This window comes from Hipposideros armiger, unplaced genomic scaffold (assembly GCF_001890085.2).
Source record: "Hipposideros armiger isolate ML-2016 unplaced genomic scaffold, ASM189008v1 scaffold_183, whole genome shotgun sequence".
NCBI classification, from domain to species: domain Eukaryota; kingdom Metazoa; phylum Chordata; class Mammalia; order Chiroptera; family Hipposideridae; genus Hipposideros; species Hipposideros armiger.
The window spans coordinates 1,457,987-1,482,581 of record NW_017731533.1 but is presented as its reverse complement, the minus strand read 5'-3'; the positions used below and the strand labels follow the sequence as shown (position 1 = coordinate 1,482,581).

Below are 24,595 nucleotides of genomic sequence, written 5' to 3'. Positions count from 1 at the left end.
TAACTAAATATAACACACAGGTGTATACACGTACACACACACACACACAGGCTCTTGGAGTTTTAAGAAAAAGCCAGCCTATATTTTTATTATTTTTAAAATTGTTTTTATGAGAAGTGGAGTATTAAGAAATTGGGTTAAATTATATAACAATTATCCAGATTTTCCACACTACCTTAAAATAACAATGTTTTTTTTCTTTGTAAGTTACAGAATTGCTATTACAGTTCAAATATTAACAACCTGGCAAATTTATAATCTTATAAGAAATTGAAAAGAAACCATGAAATCCTGGTTCAATTTTTATCTTCTTATTCATAGGAAGTCCCTAAACAAAATTATTCCAGCAAAATGCAGCTCACCACAGACTGAAGATTAATCTTTAAATCTGCTTTTATTTTGAAGCATATATACATATATATTATATACATATATAATATATACATATATATTATATATAATACACACACACACACACACACACACTCACACCTCTATATTTGCAAGTGTTACATACCATAAGGTATAATGATTTATACATTAACATCTTACCTAATAGTAGAAAAACAATGAAGAAGCTAAAATTTAATGATAAACAGTGCCATAATCTCATTACATACAGCAATGATTGCAGAGGGGAAAAAAATAAAACCACCAGCCATATCATATTTTCTAACAAACAAACATAGAAATAAAAAGTTCCTTAAACATGAACAGAGATTTTAATAGAACCATTTGGGATAAGAATCAAGCCCAATGTTATTTAATATATTCATAGTACTCTTGTTGGAGGAAACAGCAAAGATATATTGCAGTAAAACAAAACCATTTAGGTCAATAGAAACCAAAAGGGTCTTTGAAAGACTCCAGAAGGAACTAATCAAATATGAAGCATGATGAAATCTGGTTTACTAATGCAAGGTAATCAAGGTTCTCTTTAACTTTAAATTTTGAGCAAACAGCCCTATCAAATGAGTAAATGGCTTATTCCCATCAGCAGATAAGTAAACAACAATCCCTCCCATCATTTAAAAAAACAAAACTTTCCTCATTTCTTTTAGCATTCCATTTTTCTACTTTCCATTTATTCCTCAACCACCCTAGAAATCTGATGTATGTCCCTCCGTTCTAGTGAAATTGCCTTGAGCCATTTTTAATGTCTCAATCATAGAAAATCACATTTCGATTGTTACAAGACTAAGTGATTCTACCTCCTAATGTCTATCCAGTTTTTTCTTCCCATCTCCACTGCAACAGCCTGTTTCAGACATCTAGAACGTTACTTCGTATTCTCCTAACAGGGCTTTCTCTTCTCAAATCCATTTTCAATATACTTTAATAGTTAAAGAAACACATATTTTGAACCAATATAACAGACTTCACCCCTTTTCACCATCACCAATATTGTCTCTGCATATTATATATTTGGATACTTTCATAACCTGGGCCCAATGTAAATTCTAATATCCATACACTAAACTCTCAACATATCAGATTACGCACCAACAAAAATCCACAATAATCCTTCAAGACCCAAACTGAATACCATCGATTTATCCAAAGCAGTCCTAGTGTTTGGGGTAGAGTCCCCAAATATCTGTGCAGCTGTCACATCCACTGAAACGTTCACATGATGCCTTTCACCCACCTGTTACTTCATCACAGGCACAACAATGACCCCAGTCCTCTGCTGACCCAGTAGACTAAGGTATCTAAGAGCAGGGGTGGAATTATTTTGGTCAATATTGAGCACCAATGCCTACAGTCAACACTACAGAAATATTAATAACTGAACAAAAACAAAAGGGCAATTTTAATATTACATTTTCAACTGTAGAATAAATTGGCTTGGGATTCAAACTCAACTGGTTTTAAATCATATCTCTATCACTTACTAGGTAAGTAAGATTATGGAAGCAGTTTAGTAAAAAGACTAATTTCCTCATCTTTAAATGGGGATAGTAATGACTACCTCACCCACAAGATTATGAATATTAAGTGTTTAGTACAACCCCTGATGCATAGTGAACATTCAACAAATTGAGTTTCTTCATTATTTGTAGCATTTAATAGACATAAGTATTAAACAACTGAAACAATGTTAAATGGGAATCTACTCTGCAGGAGCTTTGGGGCATACTCCATACTAAAACAACCCTTTGAGGAAAGTATCCTTTTTCAGAAAAGAAGAGAAAACAGTTGCAGTGCTATAGAATCCACTTCTATAATTTTAGAAAGGCAACTTAAGTATCAATACTTACATGACGATTTTTAAACGTTTATTTTTATAGTATTTCTAAATAACAATACCCAATCACATTAAGTTTAAGAACTAAACTTTAATAAATATTCATGTTGTTCAAGCGAATACTCCTCTTTGCAAACATACCTCCTGACAGTGTGAGGACTGTGGAGGCCCTCAGTAAGTTCTAGTTAAGAGATTCCTCATAAACAAGATGAGGTCAATCCAGGGCATCTCGCAGGGGGTGGGGGCGGGGTGCCAACTGGATGGCATAGGAAGGAGGAGTCAAACACCCTATACTGGCAATGTGGAGGCAAGGAGGGCTGGGCAGGGAGGCGGAGTGTACATACGAGTATGATGGCAACCAGGAAAAGCTAGGTGGGAAACTTCCTAAAATGTGACTTCAGGAAATAAAACCATCCCCCAGCGAACCTCTATGACTGCCCCAACATTCAAGACAGGACGCTTAATTGAGGAAGAATCTTTCCTGGCTCCATGTGCTGCCAGTTACTATGAATTTTTGAGTCAGTGTGACTTAGAGGATTGTTCTTATGAACGGGCCTAGTAAAGAGCACTAACTCACCAAAATCTCCTTGTCTGTTCACAAATACCCATGATTGCTTTACTGTTAAAAAAATGCCTACAATTCTACAAATGGCTTTTATTTCAAATGTTAGGTGTGGATGTGAAGGACAGAAATGCACAGATTAATTATTCAAAAAGATGAAAGTGATGTCACCCTTCACTATTCAGATGCAAGTGCCCAAGGTCAAGTGGTCAGAATCCAGCCAGTGGGCAAAGGGGCCAGGCAAGGACCAGAGCGACCAGCTCTGCTGATTCTAACCACTGGCGAAGAAGAAAGGGCAAGAACTAGTTCTACAAAAATTATAAACTAAAAGAAACTGTGCAGAAACAGTATGTAATCTTGTGTACATACACACCCACACACTAAAAGTAATTATGGAAAAGTCAATGAAAATTGGCTAGCAATGAAAAATGTTGAACCAAAAAAGGTAACCAAAAATACTGTAGGCTAGGAGTTGTTCGAAAAAGAATACACAGTAAATAATTCTTTAAAAATCAAAGTGTGAGGTGTATGTGGAAATTTTATTTTAAAAGATACAGCTTTAGTTTTTAGAATCAGACTAAAGGTTTATATATTTAACTTAATGTGCAAAGAGTCTAAATGAATGTGGAATAGAAAATATCATAAAAATTCCTTTATACCTTCGAGCCAAAAGTTCTTACAGTACAGGGAAAAAGACTATTAGTTTGAATGAGGGGTAAAAAAACTAGCAAAATCTCAGGAGCTAGGAGAGCAAACTTAAATATCATATACGCTGGCTAAAATATTCATGAATTGAGGTAACTGAAATATATTCATGAATTGAGGTTTTAGTAATGTTTACTTCAACCTAGATACCTCTTTTCAATTTAAATAAAACATCAAACTAGATGAGAAGCATTATAGCCACAAGAAATAAAAATATTTACAAGTAAATACAAGTCTTTTTTCTTACAAAAGACAACCTTAGTCATAATGCTAGTACTTCTTAAGATATTAAAAAACATTTAAAGTGTTTACAGTTCTAGTACTAGCAGAAAAATATGCTGATTGTCTATCTTGGCTATTTTAATTATCAAAGGATTTTAAATGTGTGTATATATTTACATGAAAAGCATAACCACATACGTGTGGAAAATGAGAATGCTGATTATATACTACAAATTTGTTTCAAATACAAATAATCATAATCTAGAATTGACAGTAGAATAGACTGGTGTATATAATTTGTTTTATTATTCTATCCAACAAGGTCCTATATTTAAAGATTCAAAACAGGTTGGGATCCTAATAAGTGGAACATGACTATAGAAAATTTTAGCAATCGAGAGGACAGGCTGAGTGGCAGAGAATAACAATACATTTTATATTAGGTTTTGATTAGCATATTATGTAATTACAACAACTCACATTTATAGAATATTGAGCAAATGATTTTATGTAATCCTCACTAAAGTCCATGAGAAAGGTTCTATTATCTCTCATTTGTACAAATAACAAAATTGAAACAGGAAAGAGTCAAATCTGTGTGACGAAGGCCCAAAGCTAAGGGAAACAGAAATCGAACTTCTGTTGCATTCAGAGCATGAGATGTTAACCACTATGGTATGATTATTAAAGCTATTAGGAAAAAGAGGCAATTTCCCCATTTGTTCAGATGAGGAAATGGCGACTCAGGGAGGCAAGGCTTATAAATCCCACAGAGGGCATCCAATCTAAGCTTCTGACTGTGGGCATATGACACCACTTTTTCATCGGGTGCTACACAGACAGGGAGCACCAGAGTGTCTTTTACTCATTGTAATAAAATACACATCCAAGTAATGTGATAAAAACTGACTGGTGTGTTATGGAAACACCAATAACTGAAATAAATGATTTGGATTTCCTCAAGATTTTACCACAATTCTTTTTTCCAGAGATTTTTGGACTATTCATTTTCATCAAACATTTCAGTCCAGGCTCTGCTCTTCCAGGGCTAGAGATTAAGAAGCTTACTCAAAGTTCCAGTTAAGAACTACAAACTAAAATTCAATTTTGGTCTACCTGACTAACATCCCCTGTCCAATCACTCTATTTTCAAGCACGGTGATATCTTAGAGCAAGATTCCAAAACACAGGTGATCAGAGATTGAATTAAGTAATGACACACTGCTGATTCAAAAGGCGGGGGGCATCTGAGGCAGAAGGAATATATTTATTTAAAAGGAAGGAATGAGAGAGATCACGATAGGAGATGAGGCCTAAAAAATGTTAAATTGGAATTTGGGTTGCAGAGTGCATAGTGTACCAAGTTAATGAGTTGAATTTTAATCAGAGTGCAGTAGGGACTTTATGATTTTATATTTGGAGGTGACACAATACAGTGGTGGTTTGAAAGATTAAGCAAATAGGAATATGCAGAATTGATTAAAGAAGAAACAGATGGTAGAGGGGGACAAATATTACATCAGTCCAGCCAAAAGGAATATGGCTGACGTTACGACAGGTGCTATAAAAGAAGTGTACATATATAAAGGTATAATGTATAACTCCTGACAATAGATAAAACATGAAAGAAGAGAGAGAAGAGAAAGAAACAAGTATGAAACCTGGGAGACTCATGGCAAAATTGCAAGAAATCAGAAAGTCATACACAATCATAGAATTTTCTAGGTCCAAGAAACAAATGCACATTAACTATGCACAATTTCAGAGGGGGTGAGGTCATTCTGGCATACAGAGGCAGGGGGTTTCCATTCACATTGCCCTTTAGACTAGGGACCACTTCCTCTCTATTACACTAGTAATAGAGAGAGTGAAAGATAGTTCAAAGGCTTCTAGATGGAGGTCATCAGCTAGTATTGGTGGGTAAGTACAAAACTGTTGGGACAGAAACAGAAACTAAAAGGTCATCCCAAGGAAGAAAATATAAAATACCAGCTACCAGCTACAGAAACAACCTGCAGGCACCCAGGCAAAGCAGAAGACAGTTCTGTAAATAATACAACGAGTGAGCTTAGAAACAGAATGTCAGAAAAGCCAAGAGGGAATTTTCCAGAGATGCAACAGATTCAAAGTACTAGTTCAACCACTTAGTGACAGCAGAGGAAAAACTGTACATGTACCTTCCAGAAAATAATTTTACTGTCAGCAAGAATTCTCTGCATAGTTTCCATTTCCAATATATTTAAGAAAATAAGACATGAGAGTCATCCTTTTATTAAAATCCACAAAATATGAATAAAACTTAACCATTAAATAATAATTTATACACTAATACAACTTACCCCCAAGTGAAAAGCAAAAATGTTAAAATTCAAATAGTCATTATATTGAGCCACAGAAAATACTTCAAATCACTGCCTCAGTCATGTCCAATATTAGAAAACTAAATTAGCAAAAAGTTTAACACATAGCTCAATGGAAAAAATCTCCTTAAAATAACAAACACATTATTTTTATTTGAATTGAGATCTATTTTTCTTGGCCGACCTACAAAAACATGTTTCTTTTTCTAAGAGTTCCGAACATTAATGCCAAAGTCTTAGCCAAAAGTTTATGAAAGTATTATTGAATTAGGTCTGTTTATGATTAAAATACAAAGTTCTCAGGAAAATTGGCCTCTCAAGAGACTTAAAATATGAATAAATCCAAAAGTCTAGATTTCTGCTGATGTAATCTAGCATTCCATGCCCTCCCCTCAAACCTTTTCCAATTTAATCCAGAAGAGATTCTTGAAAAGTTAAAAATTCAACGTAAGGAAAGACATACTATCTATGGAATAAGATTTTTTTATCAAAATGTGTGCTATAAAATGTTTTGAGAAGAACATTTTTAGATACACAAATTACAAGCAGATAGCCCTTTACAATTACAAATGTATTCACTAAAAGTATACTATGCTTAGAAGCAAGTGTTGTGAAGATCTAATGCCACCAGAAGTACAGTCATGCCTTCCGTAAAGAAATAAAACCCGTGAAAAATAGATATGGGTCATACCCTCATTAAAAGAGAAAGACAGGTAATTACAATGAAATATGGTAAATGCCATGATGGAAAAAGAACAAGAAGCGACTACACGCCGCTTACTTTGGTTTGGGCAGGGGCAGGAGCATGGAACAGGTAGGGCTACAGGTGGTAGGTGTCAGGAAAAGTCTCCTGAGGGTGGAGACCTTCAAGCTGAGACCAGGAGAATAAGGCTTAGGAAGAGACAAGGGGAGAGTCAGCCAGCATGTGCCAAGGCCCAGAGGTGCAAGAGGAAGACAAACCCAGAGACTGGAATGGTTCAGTAGAGCTAGCAACCCTGGTATTGGCCTGAAGCAGCAGCTGGGATTTGGTCAGTGAAGGAAATTCAGGAAGACCCAACCACAACAAAACACCAGCATCAAAACTAAAATTTATTGAGTGTTTATTGTATGTTAGGTGCTGTTTTAAAAGCTTTACATGAATTGATTCATCTAATGCTCAAAATCCTCTCAAATACGTCTTAGAGAGTTATGAAACCTGATTTGAGGCTTAGAAACTTCAGGAATTTGCTCCCCATAACACATGCTATGAAATTCCAACCCAGGTCACTCTGACTTCCGGCATCTGTTAACTGCTTCACCCGCTACTGCTCCTGAGGATGGTCAAAGCCCTAAAGGGTGGCAAGCAGGGCTCTTTATCACATGTCACTCTGACCTTAGTGGAGACACAGGTGAGAGGGGGGATGGCTGTAATGCAGTGACCCATGACGGGAGCCTCAACTTGGGAAGGAGAATTGGGAATGGAGAGGAAAGAGTGGGTTTGAGAGACATTTAGAAAGAAACTCTCCAGAAATGGAGGTACAGAGAAAAAAATAGGAAAACTGAGGAATAATACTCAAAATATCACTCGTTGGTCACACGTGTGAGCAACAGGATTTCAGGCTGTATTTTCTTCAGTGAAAATGGCCTCTGGGTAAGGTAATAACCACTAAATTCATACACCGACACATACTCATATTTACACAAGGCTGTGCTCCGAGCCAGCCAGATTCTGTATCAATTTTTATCAACCATGGCATTTAATAAATTAGAACTTTATCTATAAGAGACAGAAAAGCTGACATAAATCAAGTGTCCAAAACCATGGGTCATGGAATGGTAAAGGACATTTAAATGGGGGCACACATTCCATCTTTCTAGACACTTACATGCAATTTTAGAAATTTCACACTTGACATGTATAATTAATGTCATACTAATGTTTAGTGTGTGTGTGTGTGTGTGTGTGTGTGTGTGTGTGTAAAACTTTCTGGTCTACATTATAATGCTATAAATAACAGAAAAATTAAGAAGAAAATGAAATCACTGCATTTGTAGCGATCTCTGATACTTTCTTTTGTAATTGTAGATGTCAGCATCTTACCATCTCAACTCTGTAAGCATCAGAAAGAAATAAGTTTGGAAATAATAAGAATAATCTAAACTAGTTACTTTGCAGAGTAACTAATCAGTACACACACACACACACACACACACACACACACACACAGCATTCTGATCAGCCAGGCCTCCTGAAACACTCATCTAAGCCATGAAACGATGGAACAATGAAGAAAGGGAAAGAACGCCTCATCCTAGTAAATAATAAAAGAGTAAGGGAGTTTAAATTGTCAATAATCCTTCATAGAATGAGAAAGGCTATAAATCAGACACGAGTGTCTGTTGGCCAAAATTCTCAAACCTCCAAACGGACCAATTCCATCAACACAAACCCTGTATCTCAAGAAGCTGAGCCTCTTCGACAAACCCCAGTGACTGAAGACAAAACAGCCTGTGTGAGAAGTTGAAGTCTTTCAAGGGGGTTGTTTTCATGCTATTATATAGAGTCTAAAGCATAATGGAGGAAATGTTAACATAGAAATAAATTCCAATAGCACTTCACCTTGAGATACATTAAGGAGTGAAAAACTATTGATTTTGCTCATACAGAATATCTGTGTACAAGTTACTATTGCAAATTGAGCATAAATCTCATATCTTTCAAGAAGCATTTAGCGAGCCACCCATTTAAAAAAAAAAAAATCTTGCCCTTTTCCTCTGCTATCAATGAACTCATCTCTGTCCTAGCAAATTATGCAAATAGGAACAATTACTGGCCAGCTGTCCTGAAAAAGGAGATAAAGGGGTGGGGGCAGGGAGAGGAGGGCTAGGGGATATAATTCTAATTCATAATAAAAAAAATTTATGAAATATCTGAGATTGAAAATATGAAAAAAATGAAAAGTTATGTTAAAGGTGAAAAAACTCTCAGAAAAATCTCATGCAAATTTTATGTATTTAACAGTAACAAAAATGTTATTTAAAACTTTTGAAGGGAAGCAACTAAAGAAAAGCATTTCTTTTTAAATTTTTTTATTAGTTTCAGGTATACAAAAAAAGTAATAATTAGTCATTTACACCCCTCATAAAATGATAACCCCCCCCAATCTACTATCCCTTTGACATTGTATATAGCTGTTACAAAACCAGACTATATTCTCTATGCTGTACTTTACATCCCGTGACTATATACATACATTAAATTAAATATACACTTAACATATATTTCATATTTGATATAAAATATACTGTATATATATTTAATTATAGCTGACATTCAATGTTATTCTACTTCAGCTTCAGGTGTATAGTGCAATGATCAGGCATCTACAGTCTGATCCCCCTGATAAGTCCAGTACCCATCTGGCACCCTACATAATCTTTACAACATTACTGATTATATTCCCCATACTGCATTAGCCAAGATATGGAAACAACCGAAATGCCCATCAATGGACGACTGAATAAAGAAACTGTGGTATATTTATACAATGGAGTATTACTTGGCCATAAAGAAGAAAGAAATCTTACCATTTCCAACAACATGGATGGACCTAGAGGGTATTATGCTAAGTGAAGTAAGTCAGACTGAGAAAGATAAATACCACATGATCTCACTTACATGTGGAATCTATAGAACAGAATAAATGAGCAAACAAAACAGACATAGGCTCAGAGATATAGAGAAAAAGCTGATGGGTGCTAGATAAGAGGGGCATTGGGGGGTAGCAGAAGGTGAAGGGATTAGAAAGTACAAACTGGTAGTCACAAAACAGTCATGGGGATATGAAAGAAAAACACTTCTCAAACTCATCCTTATCAATGTATTCCCAGAAGATTACAGTGCAAATTTACTAATATATTGCACTTGAGTAAAAAAACAATAATTTTAATAAATATTTACCACTTAACAAGGGATTTTCTTATAGGGTTTGAATGTTCCCTTGTATTCAAGCTCTGATAGTGCTCACTCAGTCTCCAAATAACTTAGGGGTTTGGGAGGGGAAAAATAGAGAAATTAAAGTGAAATTAAGTAAGAAAGAAAAATTGAGACCAGGAAGAAACGCAGCTAAGGCATTTCTGAGTGATTTACATCTGAGCAAATACAAAAGAACTGGACTCAACTCTCTAAAAAGAGAACTCCACCCCCTCCCAAACGCTTCCTTTTCCTTAGAGGGAAACAGTGGGAATCCAATGGCTTGTGCTTACTTTCAGCTCATATGCTGACCAACTGTGTCAACAGCCTTCTGCTTTAAAGAATGCGTAAAGGGAACTATTTTAAAGACACATCTAATCAGTTTAATAGATTTCATGGAATATCATGTAGAGAATAGGGTCTCTTGGGCATTGCTGGTGGGAGTCCAACATAGTTTGGAAACATCCATCAAAGTTATAAATGTATATAATCTTGTAAAATTCCACAAATGAGGATCTCTATCGAAGAGTTCCTCAATGCAAAATGGCTTATGTACTAAGGTTATTCACTGCAGTGCTGTTTGCAATAGCAAATGACCGTCAACAACCTGCGTGCCCACCGGCAGACAATGGCCATCTATACCAAGGAAAATTATTAAACTGCTTCAAAAATAGATACTTTTTATATTTCAATATGGAAAATATTGCCAAGCCATATTCGGCAAAAATTCAAAGCACAGAACATGATAGACAAGTATTTATGTAAAAGTGTGAAAAGGGAATATATTTCCACATTTGCTCGTGAAAGAATGGTACTGTTTGAAAGGATTCACAAGAAACTAGTAACAGTGGTTGCAAATGGAGAGAAGAGCTGGGGACTGCAAGGCAATATTTTGTGTATCTGTACATAACCTTTCATTATAGAACTCTAAATTGATTATCTTTGAAAAAAACAAATAAATAACATCTAAAAAAAGAAATCATGTTATCAAACTAATCCCCATATAGTCAAATGAGTTATACTGTCTTCCAATGTACCAGGAAAGGCCTCCCTAATTCTAATCACTCATCTCATATAGATCTCTAATGAGCCCTGAGGATAATAAGGAATTAATAGGGACAATTAGTACCCTCAACTTAAAAATACAATTCTCTACAGCCTGTGTGGTGACATCATCATATCAAAATCAACTCCTTTAATTGAAACACTTTTTGTGCATTTCCATAAGAAACAAAGGATATTACTTTTCTCTTTGAAAATAACTTCTAAAACTCAAATATCCAATTCTATCAACTATCCATGTTTAAAAAGAGAAGCTTTACTCAGAGTATTAAATGAACAAAATAATATCAAAAAGCTATATACTAAGTAAAATATGCTAATGGTACATCAGAATTTATAATATCCATATTTTATATATTGAACATGTGATACCAAAACTCCACTGCTCTAGAAGAAGGAAATTCACCTGTAAAAGGAAATAATTTTTTGCCATCTTGGGGTCCCAAGGATAATACTATAATTCATTCTTCATTCTAATGAAAACAACCTCAGAACTTTCTGCGGAAAAAAAAATTTAACACAACAAAAAACAGCTCTCAAATGAAATATATATTTAGGAAAGAATATTAACTATACCCTTTGACTCAATCATTTATAAAATATTAAATATCAGCAAATAGTTTTTTCAAATATTGTTTTCCCAAGTAAACAGAAAACGTATCTGTTACGTTAGTTATAAATACAAAGAGTAATTTAATGTTTTCTACCTAAATATTTTTCATATTTAAGTAATTAAGTATTTTTAGAGCTAACAGAATGGATGACTATGCTGGGCCTATAACAACATTTTGGGGGGTCTTTTTCTTCTCAGGCCCCACTAAAGCTTCACTTAAGTCAGTCACAGCAGGTCTGACCCTCCCACGACCTCAACAAAGCCTTAAAAGACTCAGGTGGCTTTCCCAGGGCTACTGTGATCAACTGTAATACAGCAGAAATCGTTAGGACACTGAGAGACTATTGGGAATAGCCTGACAGTGCTCACCTTTAACACTCGAGTCCAAGTTCAATTACAGGATGTTCTCAGAGAAAGATGAGAAGTGATTAAATAAACTTCTGGATAAAGAAGTCTATGCTCTGCACCATATCATTAGGTTATTTGAAGTAGGAACATTCATTGCTTTACTTTGACTGAACTTAGAAATTTTTGTCTCCTACGTTGGCCCGTGCGTCTGAAATCATTTGCCAGTCTTTGTGCCATGTGCAGACGCTAAGCGACAAACAATAATTCAATCTAACATCAGTGGCTTAAAAGTGTGATTGTGTTTCATAAGGTTTACATATGTCTATGTCCTAATGCTTAACAGGTTTCTTTCATTTACCTATATGCAGATTTTAGCTCATAATTAATAAAAATCACAATATCATATCACATGGCATTATAAAATAAATGGTCAGTCTAGTCCACCCAACAAAGACCCACCCATAACACATGGTATCAGAAAAAGTTAGAGACGTTATGAAATTCTTCCCTTCAATTTAATGAAACATTTATTTACCCATAAATACATAGGGGCTTACTAGGAGCTACAAACAAACACTGAAGAAGGCCTGTGCCATTTTCATGGGAGGAAACAGACAGAAAGAAGCAAGGACAAATTTAAATTCATAAATGTTAAAGGATGGTGAGAGAAGAAACAATAATGGAGGGCAACAGGGATGTCAGCCTCCTTGAAACGTGGGGATTAGGGAAGGTCCCCTGAGGGGAGATATATGGCTTGATACATGATAGATAAGAAGGAACCAGATCTGTGAATTGGGAGGGACAGCAGAGGCAACAAGGTGACAAGGGCTTGTGGTGGATGGAAGGATGTGTTAATTGAGCATATAGGTATTTGCTGACCTGAATGATCTTTTTTTCCCCTTCCTTCCCTTCCTTCCTTCCTTCCTTCCTTCCTTCCTTCCTCTTTTCCCTCCCTCTCCCTCTCCCTCTCCCTCTCCCTCTCTCTCTTTCATTCTCATTCTCACTCTCACTCTCACTCTCACTCTCACTCTCACTCTCTCGATTGGTAGTGAGGGACTGAATGAATGTAAGAGCCAAGTCCTAATACTGAGACGGGATGGCAAACAGAATATGGGTGAAGATGGTTGTTGCCCTGTGGAAGGTCAGCAAAGCTTCTCCAAGTACAAGGAGGGGAGAGGTAAGCACAAGCCCGGTGGTTTGTAAATGTCGATGGTGGGAACACAAAGATACTACTATAACGCTGCTTCCATTTTCTCAATAGAGTATCAAGTTAAGTCACAAGAAGGCCAGTTACTGAATTGTTATACTTCAGAGAATCATGGATTACCAAAGGTAGAGATTATGCTTCTTAAAGGGTTTAACTTAATTCCAATAAACATCAATAATGCAATTTTGTCTTACGATTTGGGAATTACAGTATTTGTAAAAAAAGAAAAAAATTGTTCAGCCTGCCAATCTTAAGAAGTTTGATTTACTAAAATAAAAACACTGCAAAGTAAGATGTGCTTATTCTAAAGAGTGTACTAGCACAAGTACATGAAATGAAACCCCAAAACACTGCCATACCATCAGGAGTTTGTTGTGGAAACTTCGTATTTATTTTTAGTACTTTAATTTCTTTAAATTTGTTCAGCTACTAAACAAAGTTGATAGACAATCTCCTTTTAGCCATAAGAGCAAAAAAAAAAAAAGTGAAGGGGGCAAAATGGTTCTTAGAAATAGAGACCCAATGAAAACAGTATAGGGTACATATACTCAAGCCTCAGTATGGGAGAAAAACATAAATCCATTGAGTAAAATGTTTTAGCACTTAAAATAGCCATTTTTCAGGACCATTTCAGAACGATATTGAAGGTAGCTGAAAAGAGCATGTGTAGCACTGGTAAAAAAGTATACCTTCCTAGATCACACCATTCCCAAACTAAAAGTGGCTTATGAGTGGTTCAGTTTCTACAGGCAGGCTTCAAGAAGTGGGTACATTTCCTGTGAGAACAGGATACTTTAGGCTAAAAATGTAAAAGCAATTTCTTAACTAGTTGTGTTTTTTTTTTTTTAAAGAATAGCAGCTCCACTGGTCACCGAACGTAGAAATAAAAAAATTTTCGTAAGTAACTGACATACAGATGGTTGGGAATAAAGAGGGTATTACAGCATGTATTCTTTTCATCATCACATTTAGTCGCACAGCTCACAACAAAAATCTTTAAGACAGCCAACAAGGAAAACATAAAAAGGCACCTGAAGGTCATAGCTAAAAATGAGAGCGAATCTTTATCCACAACGCAAGCTCTAAATGTCTAGCTCTAGCAGCTGTATTCTTAAGCAAGAAAATCATCAGCTACTAACAGATTCCCCGAGAAGGTTAATCCTCACACCACCAAAGATTTTTCACTCAGGAGAACTTCTGACTCACTTCCCTGCTGCTTAGAGGTTTTCAGCGCCACAGGCCACAAAAGCAATAAATATGGCCAGACATAAAGGACAGGAGAACTGACAAGGACCCCTTAAACTGCAGAACTCGTTCCAAAAGTTAATGAGTGGTAGCATTTGCCACTGTCTCCCCACAACCCCCCGAACTCCATTCATATCAGAAAGAGACCAGGATGCTTAGCTGTGGCCAAGCAGAAGCCCCTGTAAGGCACTTAGCATTCTTAAATGGTATCCTTAGATCTAATCGCATTAAAACCACGTGTACTTGCCAAAACCAAAAGTGAATATAAAAAATGGACACAGACACAGGGATTAACACTAATGTCATTTTTGTGTCAGATTATGTTCTTCAGAAAAGAACCAGAGATGATTTTTAAAAGATTAAATTTTATTCTAATTCTGATAAAACGCCACAGAAGCGAGAATCCAATTCTGAAAGGATGAAGAGAGCATTACAAATACACCAGGGATGAAAATGAACCCGCCCAGCATGCTAAATAGTGTGCTTCCAAGATCCAAGGAGAAAATACTATTTAAGAGAAATAATTAGTTATTCAATACTAGAGGGAGTTGTTGCAGTAAAACCAGGAAGCCGATTTGTACCTAAAAGAAAGATGGGGAGGAAGCAGCGCCTAACAAGTGCCCACAATACTACACAGAAGCTGGATCTGCATTTTCACATGTGCTACGTCACTTCATTTTCACACTCAAAGACAGTATCTGCCAAACAGGTATTACTGTCCCCATTCTGTACACAGTGACAATGAACTTTGCAAAGTATCTACAACTTAGATAAGGCCACACTCATTAGAAGGGCAAGTTTCCAGTCCTCGCACATACCTCCCAGCCTCATGCTGTTTCTCTTTGCTGCTGAAATTATGTAAGGGTAAAAGGCTACGTGTCGCTCTCAGAAGAAAATACCACCCAAGTGTGCCCTGCATATTGGCCAGCAAGGCTCCCTGGAAATTAGTGTGTCTTTTCCAGAAGAATGTCCACCAGAGCCCCCCTGTTCCAGTCCGGCTCTTTACTTCTAGTCCACAGTTCCTTTATAATAAAAATAGAAATATGTAGGGCTTATGGAAAATAGTATGTGTCACATACACAATGATGATTTAATCATGAAGTTTTAAAACAAATCATTTTTAGACATGTAGCAGTCATCCTATTATCAAAGAACAAAAATAAATAACCTGTTATTGGCATTAATATAGCCAGGTGACATGACAACCCTCTTCAAAGGTTGCTTTGATTTTATTTTGGGTTTTATTGTGACCATGACAATTTTTTGCTTTATATACTAAAAAAAAAAAAAACAAACAAACAAAAAAACCCCACAGGACTTTTATAACAGAAATTTAATTTTAAAACAATCTTGATGTTTTTAGTTTCTACATTTGCTGTTACTAGAGCTAAAACACAATTATGTTAGCTTTTGCACAAGTTCCACCCAAGTTTGCCAATTAGGAAGAAAGAATATTAATAAAGTCCCTTCCTTGTAAGAGAAAACTGTAGAATTTTAGAATTTGGAGGCAAGGGGCTTTGATTGTTTTTAACCAGTTAATCCAGTCATTTGGTTCCTCAGTGTCTATGGGCTAAGAATAAGCAAACAAGACACATTTCAATTACTATTATGGTTACAGCACCATAACCTAACCTTATGTCCCAATAATGATGGTTGACACCACTGAAGCCCTGTCTGTTCCCACGTCAAAACTTCTATAGCTTTTACATGTTTTAGCAGGATAACCCTGCAGTCATTTCACTGACTAGTTTGCAGCTATTATAATAAAATTTCTGAAGCAGCCACTTTCTAATTTTGTAATTAGGAAAGGATGATCATTTCATATTCTGGAAACTGACTTCTTCATGTCATCTGGATGGTTCTAGGTGTTAGTGAAATAAGGTTTTTGGGTTTTTTTTTTTCTCATTTATAAAAGGCACTCGCACTTGGGAAAGCAAGGGACTCTTCCCCCATGAGGCAGATCAGAGGAAAAACCAACTGTGAGGAGACGTGTGGAAGCAGGACTCATGGCCTGATCACCCCACACAGATCATTTCATCACACCAAGGAAAAATGGGCAAAACCTGGCACCACAATTACTTACTGACTGGCTTGATCTTTAGCTGTCAAATACCCCCAGGTAAAATCTGGATAAGCGCAAAATGCTTCTTCCCTAATATATATATATATATATATATATATATATATATATATATATATATATATACACACACATATATATATATATATATATATATATATATATATATATATATATACATACACACACACACACACACACACACATATATATATATACATACATACATATATTCCCCCCCCCACATCCAAAACAGACTCTAATTTTTTAAATTTACTTTTGCCCTAGGTCTTCACAAAACATGGTCTTCATCAAGTTAAAATGAAAAGTAAAAACAAATTTGCATAGAAATGTACCTTTTCCATGATTTGTAAATATACTCATTGTGTATCATGTGAATATTAGTTGTAATGCATAAGTATTTTCAAAAGTATCAGAGTTATACTTTTAGAATAGTTGGACTATTCTTTTTTGAAAATGAGACAAATGATAAGCATCTATTCTCTAGCAATATTTTATTTAAATGTCTTCTATTTAACATTCATCTATTTTCTAATCCTAACATCTAGGACTCAACAAATACAGGCTAATGCAAAAACAGACACTATCCCTATATTAGCCATCTTCATTTCGGGAGGAATAAATGAGCAGAAGTCAGAAATGTTCTGTTCTGCATGAAAAAGTATGAAGCAAAAAAAAGCATCATGGCCGGGGACAGTGACAAAAATGCATAAAATAAGAAAAAAAGACGCTGTCATTGCTCTTCAAACTCCTGGCTTTCAGACTTTGAGACTTGACACTGAATGGTGGGACTCCCAGGCGAGGGTACAGAGGTGAGGATACAGCAGTCACCGTCACACTTGAATTGTGTCATCACCAAGCATTTAAGGTAGTTTTCCTCACACTCTGCCTCCTTCAGTATAATCTGCCAATTAGGTGAAGTTTTTGCTTGACAGAAAGAACCCTAAAACATGGATTTTTCTCTAAAGGTCAGGGCAGCCATTCCCCCTATAACAAAGCTTAAGTGGCGGCTGGAATGTGCCCAGCACCTCCTTGCTATTTCTGTTAATTGGCTCCAGGCCTGTTCACGAAGACAAGGTAGTGAAAATGGCAGCCTCCCAATTAGCTTAATTTCCCTTAAGGTCCCTCTACTTTCTGGTCCTAAATTCTTCCAATCAGTACTGTAAAGTTCCTGCCTCCTCTTTTGTGGAATTTATTAGTTGCAATAAACGGTGGGGATATAAGAACAAAGTCAACTTATGATCTATGATCCGCCAATATTAAACTATGGTCTACCAGAGTCAGGAAAATGGTAATGGGTAAAAAAAAATCAGAATCCTTAAAGCACTGCCAACCATCAAAACTAAAGGGTTTGTTGCTTTTTTTGTTTCTTGGGTCTCAGAGTCAAAATTTGGAAGCAGGAAAACTTTTTCAAGGCATACAAACAACAACCCATTTATTTTTCAAGTCCTCTGTGCTTCCTCTGAGATCTCTCAGAAAAAGGAAGTCACAAGACTGACTTAAGAAAAGGATATTCTCTGAAAGATACACAGAAATGAACCCAATATAGGATTCCACGACAGGCTATTCTGAGCAAGATGAACTACTCACTGAAAAAGCAAGACTGCGATTTTTGGAAAAAAATGTTGAGTGCTTGCTGGTACAGACTTTTAATAAGACATATCACCTACTTTTCGTTATAGAAATGTAACTTATCAATATTCTAACAGAGGAGAAGACGATTCAATATCCTCTTCTATAGGACCAATCCCACAAAAAGTGAAAGACACCTTCAGCTTCCAGGGGTGCCTGCTACTTCAGCATTCCACACCCTTTTTTCCCTTTTCAACTCTACTGTTTATTCCCACTGGCAAAGCTGATGTGGTCATAATTGCCTTCAAAAACCAGAGATAATAAGAGACAAGCACTCTAGTAGGAAATAGAGCAAAAACAAACCCAATGGAGGCATATAAAATCTAGAACTCTGTTGACCTCTTCAGTCCAGACGGCATCACTAAAGGAAGACAGCCATCTGTTCTACTCTGGTGATCCCGAATCTTAAAGACAAAGGGTTGATTTTTTTAACCATTAAAACATTCTTTTATCTATGTGATGCCACCCTCTTTATTATATTTTTAATGGCAAGGAGTTAAAATAGCCACAGAAGAGGCATCGGGCCATTAAAATTAGATGCCTCACAGGGAACAGTTAAAAGAATCCATCCACAATTAATTGAGAGTAGCTGAACGAGATTTCCAGCGTAGGCAGCATAACCTATTAGTCCTCTTCTGCCCAAACAATCGTGCTTACTTTTAGCCAATATTGTAATATGAGTTTGATTTGTTTTTGCTATTCTTTTTTTTTGCTGTCCAGTTGATTTCAGTTTAGTTAATTATCCTGCTGATGTGAAATCATTAAATTTAGTGAGTGGATCATCATTTTTAAAACTTAAGCCAAGGAAGATGCTTTTAGGCTCAGGAATCATAACTAATGTCATCTAAATTAGACGACATAGACAAAGAAAGTACTTATTTTTTTTAAAAAAACCTGATCATGGAATGAATACTTCAAATAACTTCAACAAAAACAAATCAAGACTTCGTCTTTGGGGGAAAAAATATGTGTGTGGCTTCTCAATGCAACCCCTGTTGCTTAAAAAAGAAACTATTTTACACAAAATTTGCAAAGAAAAACTATATTACTTCCTTAAAAACAGATCTATAACCACAGCAGTAAGATGAGTTCTATTTTTAGAATATAATTAAGTATATCATGTTTTAAAAACTCTGGGCTGACAAATTTTTCTCCTAATCCTGCAATAAAAATGGTCCTATTTAGCATATTTAGCTAACTGCACCTTCCTCCTTTCTTTAACAGAACCCTGATTGTGTTCACTGATGAGCAGCTGTGTTTCTGGGAAGTGTTTAACCATTAGGAAGGTCAGACTGCCACACCCCACCGCCTGCTCCAGAGGTCAAACTCAGTCTAAGCCAACCCTGGTACTTTCATTCCCTTTGATTTGGAAACCTGGCAGATAAGTAATGCAATTCCCAACAACAAAACAGGAGGGGATCTGTTGGTGGGAGCTTGTGGAAAAGGTTTATTTGCTTTCAAAAAGAGCTACAAAGAAGCAAAAGGCACTGTTCCTCTTTCTGTGCAAAGATGTGATGGTTGGGGCTCTGGCAGTTAGGGACAAGCCTGAGCACGGAGCCAAGGAGCCTGGTGGAGATTCCCAGAAGAGACCAGGAATCCGGATCCTCAGTAAGATCACCGAGCTACAAAAGGAACCCCCAACATTCCCTTCCTCCAGGCCTCTTGTAAATGAACAAGGAATGATTCCTTATTATGCAATCTAGATTTTCTGTTATTAGCAGCCTGTTTTAGCTCCACGGAAGGTATTAAATCACTTGACAGCAACCGTCTGAAGCAAGTTCTATGATTATCCCCACATGATAAATGAGTCAACTGTGGACAAGTTTACCAACATGGCCAAATCAAGTATCAAATATCATATAATACATAGCTAGTCTGACTCCAGGCTGATGTTAAACTATCAAAATCTTAAAACCATTTTCTTCAAAATGATAATGAGATAATAACACCAGTTAGTTTAGATTCTGCATTATTTTGAGAAAATTATGTTTTTCCTAAGTAGATCTTCCATGTTTTTTTATTTAAAATTATTTATGTCACATGATGTTTTTGTATGCTAACATTTATTATAGGATAAAAATCATACTTTTGCTTTACCATCAGTGGTATCAAAGGCAAACTGTCCTTTTTTTGAGATTTTTTATTGGGGAATTGAGAGAGGGGAACAGACAAGTTGCTGTCCTTTTGTTCTTCAGTCTAGTTGTGGAAGATTTCGCTTCACTGGCCCATGTTGGTATTATCATTGCGCTCTTCCCAGGTGAGGCAGTCGCTCCCTGGCCATTGGACGACTGCTCACAGTGGCTCACACTGGCTGCCGGCCACTCACAGTAGCTCACGGCAACCCAGCTCCAGGTCGAGCTGTTGTTCACCATCTTAGCTGTAGAGGGCGCAGCGTCACTGACCCTCATGTGGGATCCGAACCGGGTCCCTGCTGCACAGAGCTGGCGTCCCAAGACAACTCTTAACCAACACGCCACTCGGCAGGCCTCAAACTATCCTTTTTTCTTTTCATATTTGAACACAAAATTATTTCAGAAGGCTTATGCTATAATACACAGGCTGAGATTAATTAAAACACTCAAGATTTTTTTTCCACTGATATTATTTATCTAAATTGAAAAACAGCTATTCCAGTATCTAGGCACTATAATTATTAATAATTTTAGAAATTACTGAAACAGATAAAAAACAAATCATTCTTACTGAATACTCACCTAGTTTTCCATCCATATGAACATTTTAAGAAAATAAGTGATGAAGTAACCAAAGTGGATTTTTAATATCAAAACTATTAAAATTGTAAAGAAAACACTTGCATTCCCACTACAAAGAAAACACTGTGACTAACAATATATAATGAAGACTTTACCAAGTAATACTAGAAGAATTTGTTTTTTATACATCAAAATTTTACCAGATAAATTCTTAGTCTTCACAAGAAGAGAAGGCGTCTTAACAGTGATGTAACAACTTTGCACAGTCATTCTTCCTAAGACAGGAAACCATTATTTACACTCAGTGGAAAACTATTCTGATTTCACGAATTGTAGGTGGCTACCATGCAGAGTGAACTAAGCAATTCTAAAAACTTATAAACCTAAAAAAATGGGTCCTTGACACTTATGAAAGGATAAGTCCCCAAACCTGACAAATAATCTAAATTCTGAAACAATACTATGCCATATATTTCTCTTATAAAGTGAAGTCAGGTATAACAGAAAATTTTAATTTGCCTCTTCAGATCCTTTGACTCATTGCCTATGAATGAAGAGAAGACCCAAGAGTGCTCTTGAAAGTCTACTCATAAGCTGCATTATTCTTTGCCAAACATCTCTCTATGCCTTAGCCACATCACATGCCCTCAACTCATAATTCAGAATCTACGGCAAATATTCATAACCGCTTATGAGAAATCTTTGGTCAGGGGCCACCACATAAATGTTCCTCATTAATGTCAGACAAACTCCGACATAGATCCTGTTACTTAACTAAAGTTTGTTAGACTCATTTACCTTTAATCATCATAGTAATGGAGGGAACAGATTTTGGGGTACGGACTAGGAAGTTACACCAATGACGCACGTATACGGACTCATTTATGTTACCTGTTCCTGCTTCTCCAGCCACTTGTCCACCATTGGGTGACTGGCACTCAGAGACGAGCGAGCATTGTCTCTCTGAAACTGGTTAGACCAGTTACTGGTATCCCGAGGGAGGCTTCTGTAGTTTTCATCTTTCTATTAAAAAAGAAACAAAAAGTTGTCTTGTGAAAAACCAGGCCTTGCAAATTCATGATGCACCTGGTCTGTCAAATGTAGCAGAAATATGATTCTACATATTTAAAATATTTTTACAAGTTTATACAACATAGTTGATTGCGGACATTTCATCCAGATTAGGCCTCAGAAATGAAGTCACATGCCTAGGATAATGAAGGCTAATGACTGTAGCATGGAAATAGCCACAACAACGTATGACCACAAGAGACGAAACAAGATTTTCTGCACTCCCTCCCATATCAACATCCCAGGCTAAGTATATGCACCAGAAAACAAAAAGTATTTCCACACAAGACATTCACTATCTCTCAATCATGGCATTTTCTCTTTTCTTCTTCTTTCCAGTCTTAGAAAAGAAAATAATATTGTGAGATATTTTCTATAATTTACGAAAAATGTTTAAAACAAGGAAGACTGATGGATTTGCTCCCTATTTAACTATTAGTAGTTTTACGACTTTGGGCAAAACACTTAAAACCCTCTGGGCTGCTTGGTTACCTACTTCATAAGATGGTTGTAAGAATTAATTTAAATATGAAGTAAAAAAAAAAATTAGTTTATCTCAATACATGGTACATAATAGACAAATAACTGTTCACCCCAACATGCTTATGACAAGTGACAGCTTTCCATAAAAACCTAGTTAGTTAATAAATGTTTATTTAATATATCCCAGGGCAACCAAAGGGTACTGGATGTTTCTTTTAAATAATAACTTACAATAACTCGCTTTGGTTTTGGGGCTGTAAAACTTCATTTCAATCTCAGAAAAGAAATGAAAAGGCTAGGAATTTAAAGGTAGGGAACTCAAACATGTTAGTTTAATAACTAAATCTAAACATCTCCTACCAGAACAAGTCAAAAATGTTAACCTCACTTCACCCCACTGACATCAGTGTCCCACTTTAAGAGAAGTACCAAAATGTCTTCCGTGATAACTGTGTGAAGGGTAGTCTGGCTGTACATATTATACACATGGTTGATTCTTATTCTTCATCACTTAAACCATGAGCAGCAAATCCCAACACAGAAACAATGAAGTGTAATATAACAGGTTTCTGTTGTACAGACCTTAGCAATAGACCAGGATATTGTTTTCTGTCCCTTCATGAGTTCCATCAGAGAATAAAACTTAAAAATGAATTGACAGTCTTGGAGCTATGTCAACACTGTGACATATGAAAAAAATTTCTTTTCAATCTATAAATATTTACCAGTATAAACTTTAGCATGAAACTATAAGTTTTTAATTAACCTACAGAAAATAAGCTTTTAAAACTCAATAGTAGCATTAAACATTAGCAGCAAGTACTTTTTACGAGAAAAACTGTATTTCTGGTTAGTGCAGCTGAAGAAAGCTGTAATGGAACCTAACACACGTGCAAGAGAAACGCTGGTAAGATGCAGATGCTGCTCCAGGCCCGGAGATTCAGGACTGACCTGGTGCATAGGAATGTGGAAGCTGTAAAATAAGCAGAGGACGCAAAGTTTAAAGAAAAAAATGAAGCGAAGGAAGAAGCTCACTGTATCTCCAATTACTAAGAGCTCCTCCTTAAAACTTGAGCATAACTTCAGAAAAAAGCAAAATTATCGGTTTCACATGATAGTCCATAAAACTTACTGACAAGAAACTCAAGTCAGAAATGGTAGATAAATTTATTAATGACAGACCTATAGATGTCCAGAAGGAGAAGGGTTGGCAGTGTGAAGAAACACTCTTTCTCTAAGAAGCGCTCCCTGATTCTCAATAGAACTAATAATGCCACGCTGCTTGTTACCACTATATTCTACTTTTACTTCTAGTTATAGTTCTAACTTTTAATTCAGTTTAATCTTTAAATTGCTATTTCCACTATTACAGGGAGACCTGGGCAGCAGCTCAGCATTCACCTTGAAACCCAAGCACTGAGCTCAGGGGCCCACACCACGGATGGCTTTTTCTGGAATGTTATGTTTCCTATTTTCACATGGTTTCAAAAGACCAACACTTTAAAAGAACACTTCATAAGTTGTTTTAAAAATTGATAAGGGAATGCTTTAAAAGATATCAAGATAAACCAGTGAAAATGTATTCTCATTGAAAAGTAATAACTGTACTTTAAATGTATGCTAAAAGATGTATTCCATTGTTAAATGCCTATTTCAATTTAATGTCACAACTACAGTATACAATGATTGTGGAAAATGTGATTATTTCAAATTGCATCTAACACGACGAGTGAATTTACCAATGTACATCAATTATGACATGTAATCCATGCAGGAGGCCACCACAGGGTAATCGTATAAACACAAGGGCTAGAGATCAAAAGGCCTGTCATTTCGAACTCTGTGAAAAATTCTACAATTTTACATTCTTAGAATCAACTCTAATAAGTTAATTGATAAGAAAAATAGAACTGGGCCTGCCGAGTGGCACGATGGTTAAGAACTGGTTTGGGATGCCAGAGGGCCCCGGTTCAGTTCCCACATATGAGGGCCAGTGACACTGCCCTCCACAGCTAAGATGCTGAACAACAGCTCAACCTGGAGCTGAGCTGCCATGAGTCGCCGGCGACG

At 36.2% G+C, this 24,595-nt stretch overlaps 1 protein-coding gene across 1 annotated transcript in view; it reads right to left on the bottom strand.

The window, feature by feature from the left end:
* The window catches only part of PARD3 (par-3 family cell polarity regulator), a 611,228-nt gene that overhangs the window by 337,325 nt on the left and 249,308 nt on the right, over positions 1–24,595 (bottom strand). The window contains exon 7 of the mRNA XM_019652604.1: positions 21,863–21,994. Coding sequence (XP_019508149.1) covers positions 21,863–21,994 — 132 coding nt within the window. The remainder of the gene's footprint in view (positions 1–21,862; positions 21,995–24,595) is intronic.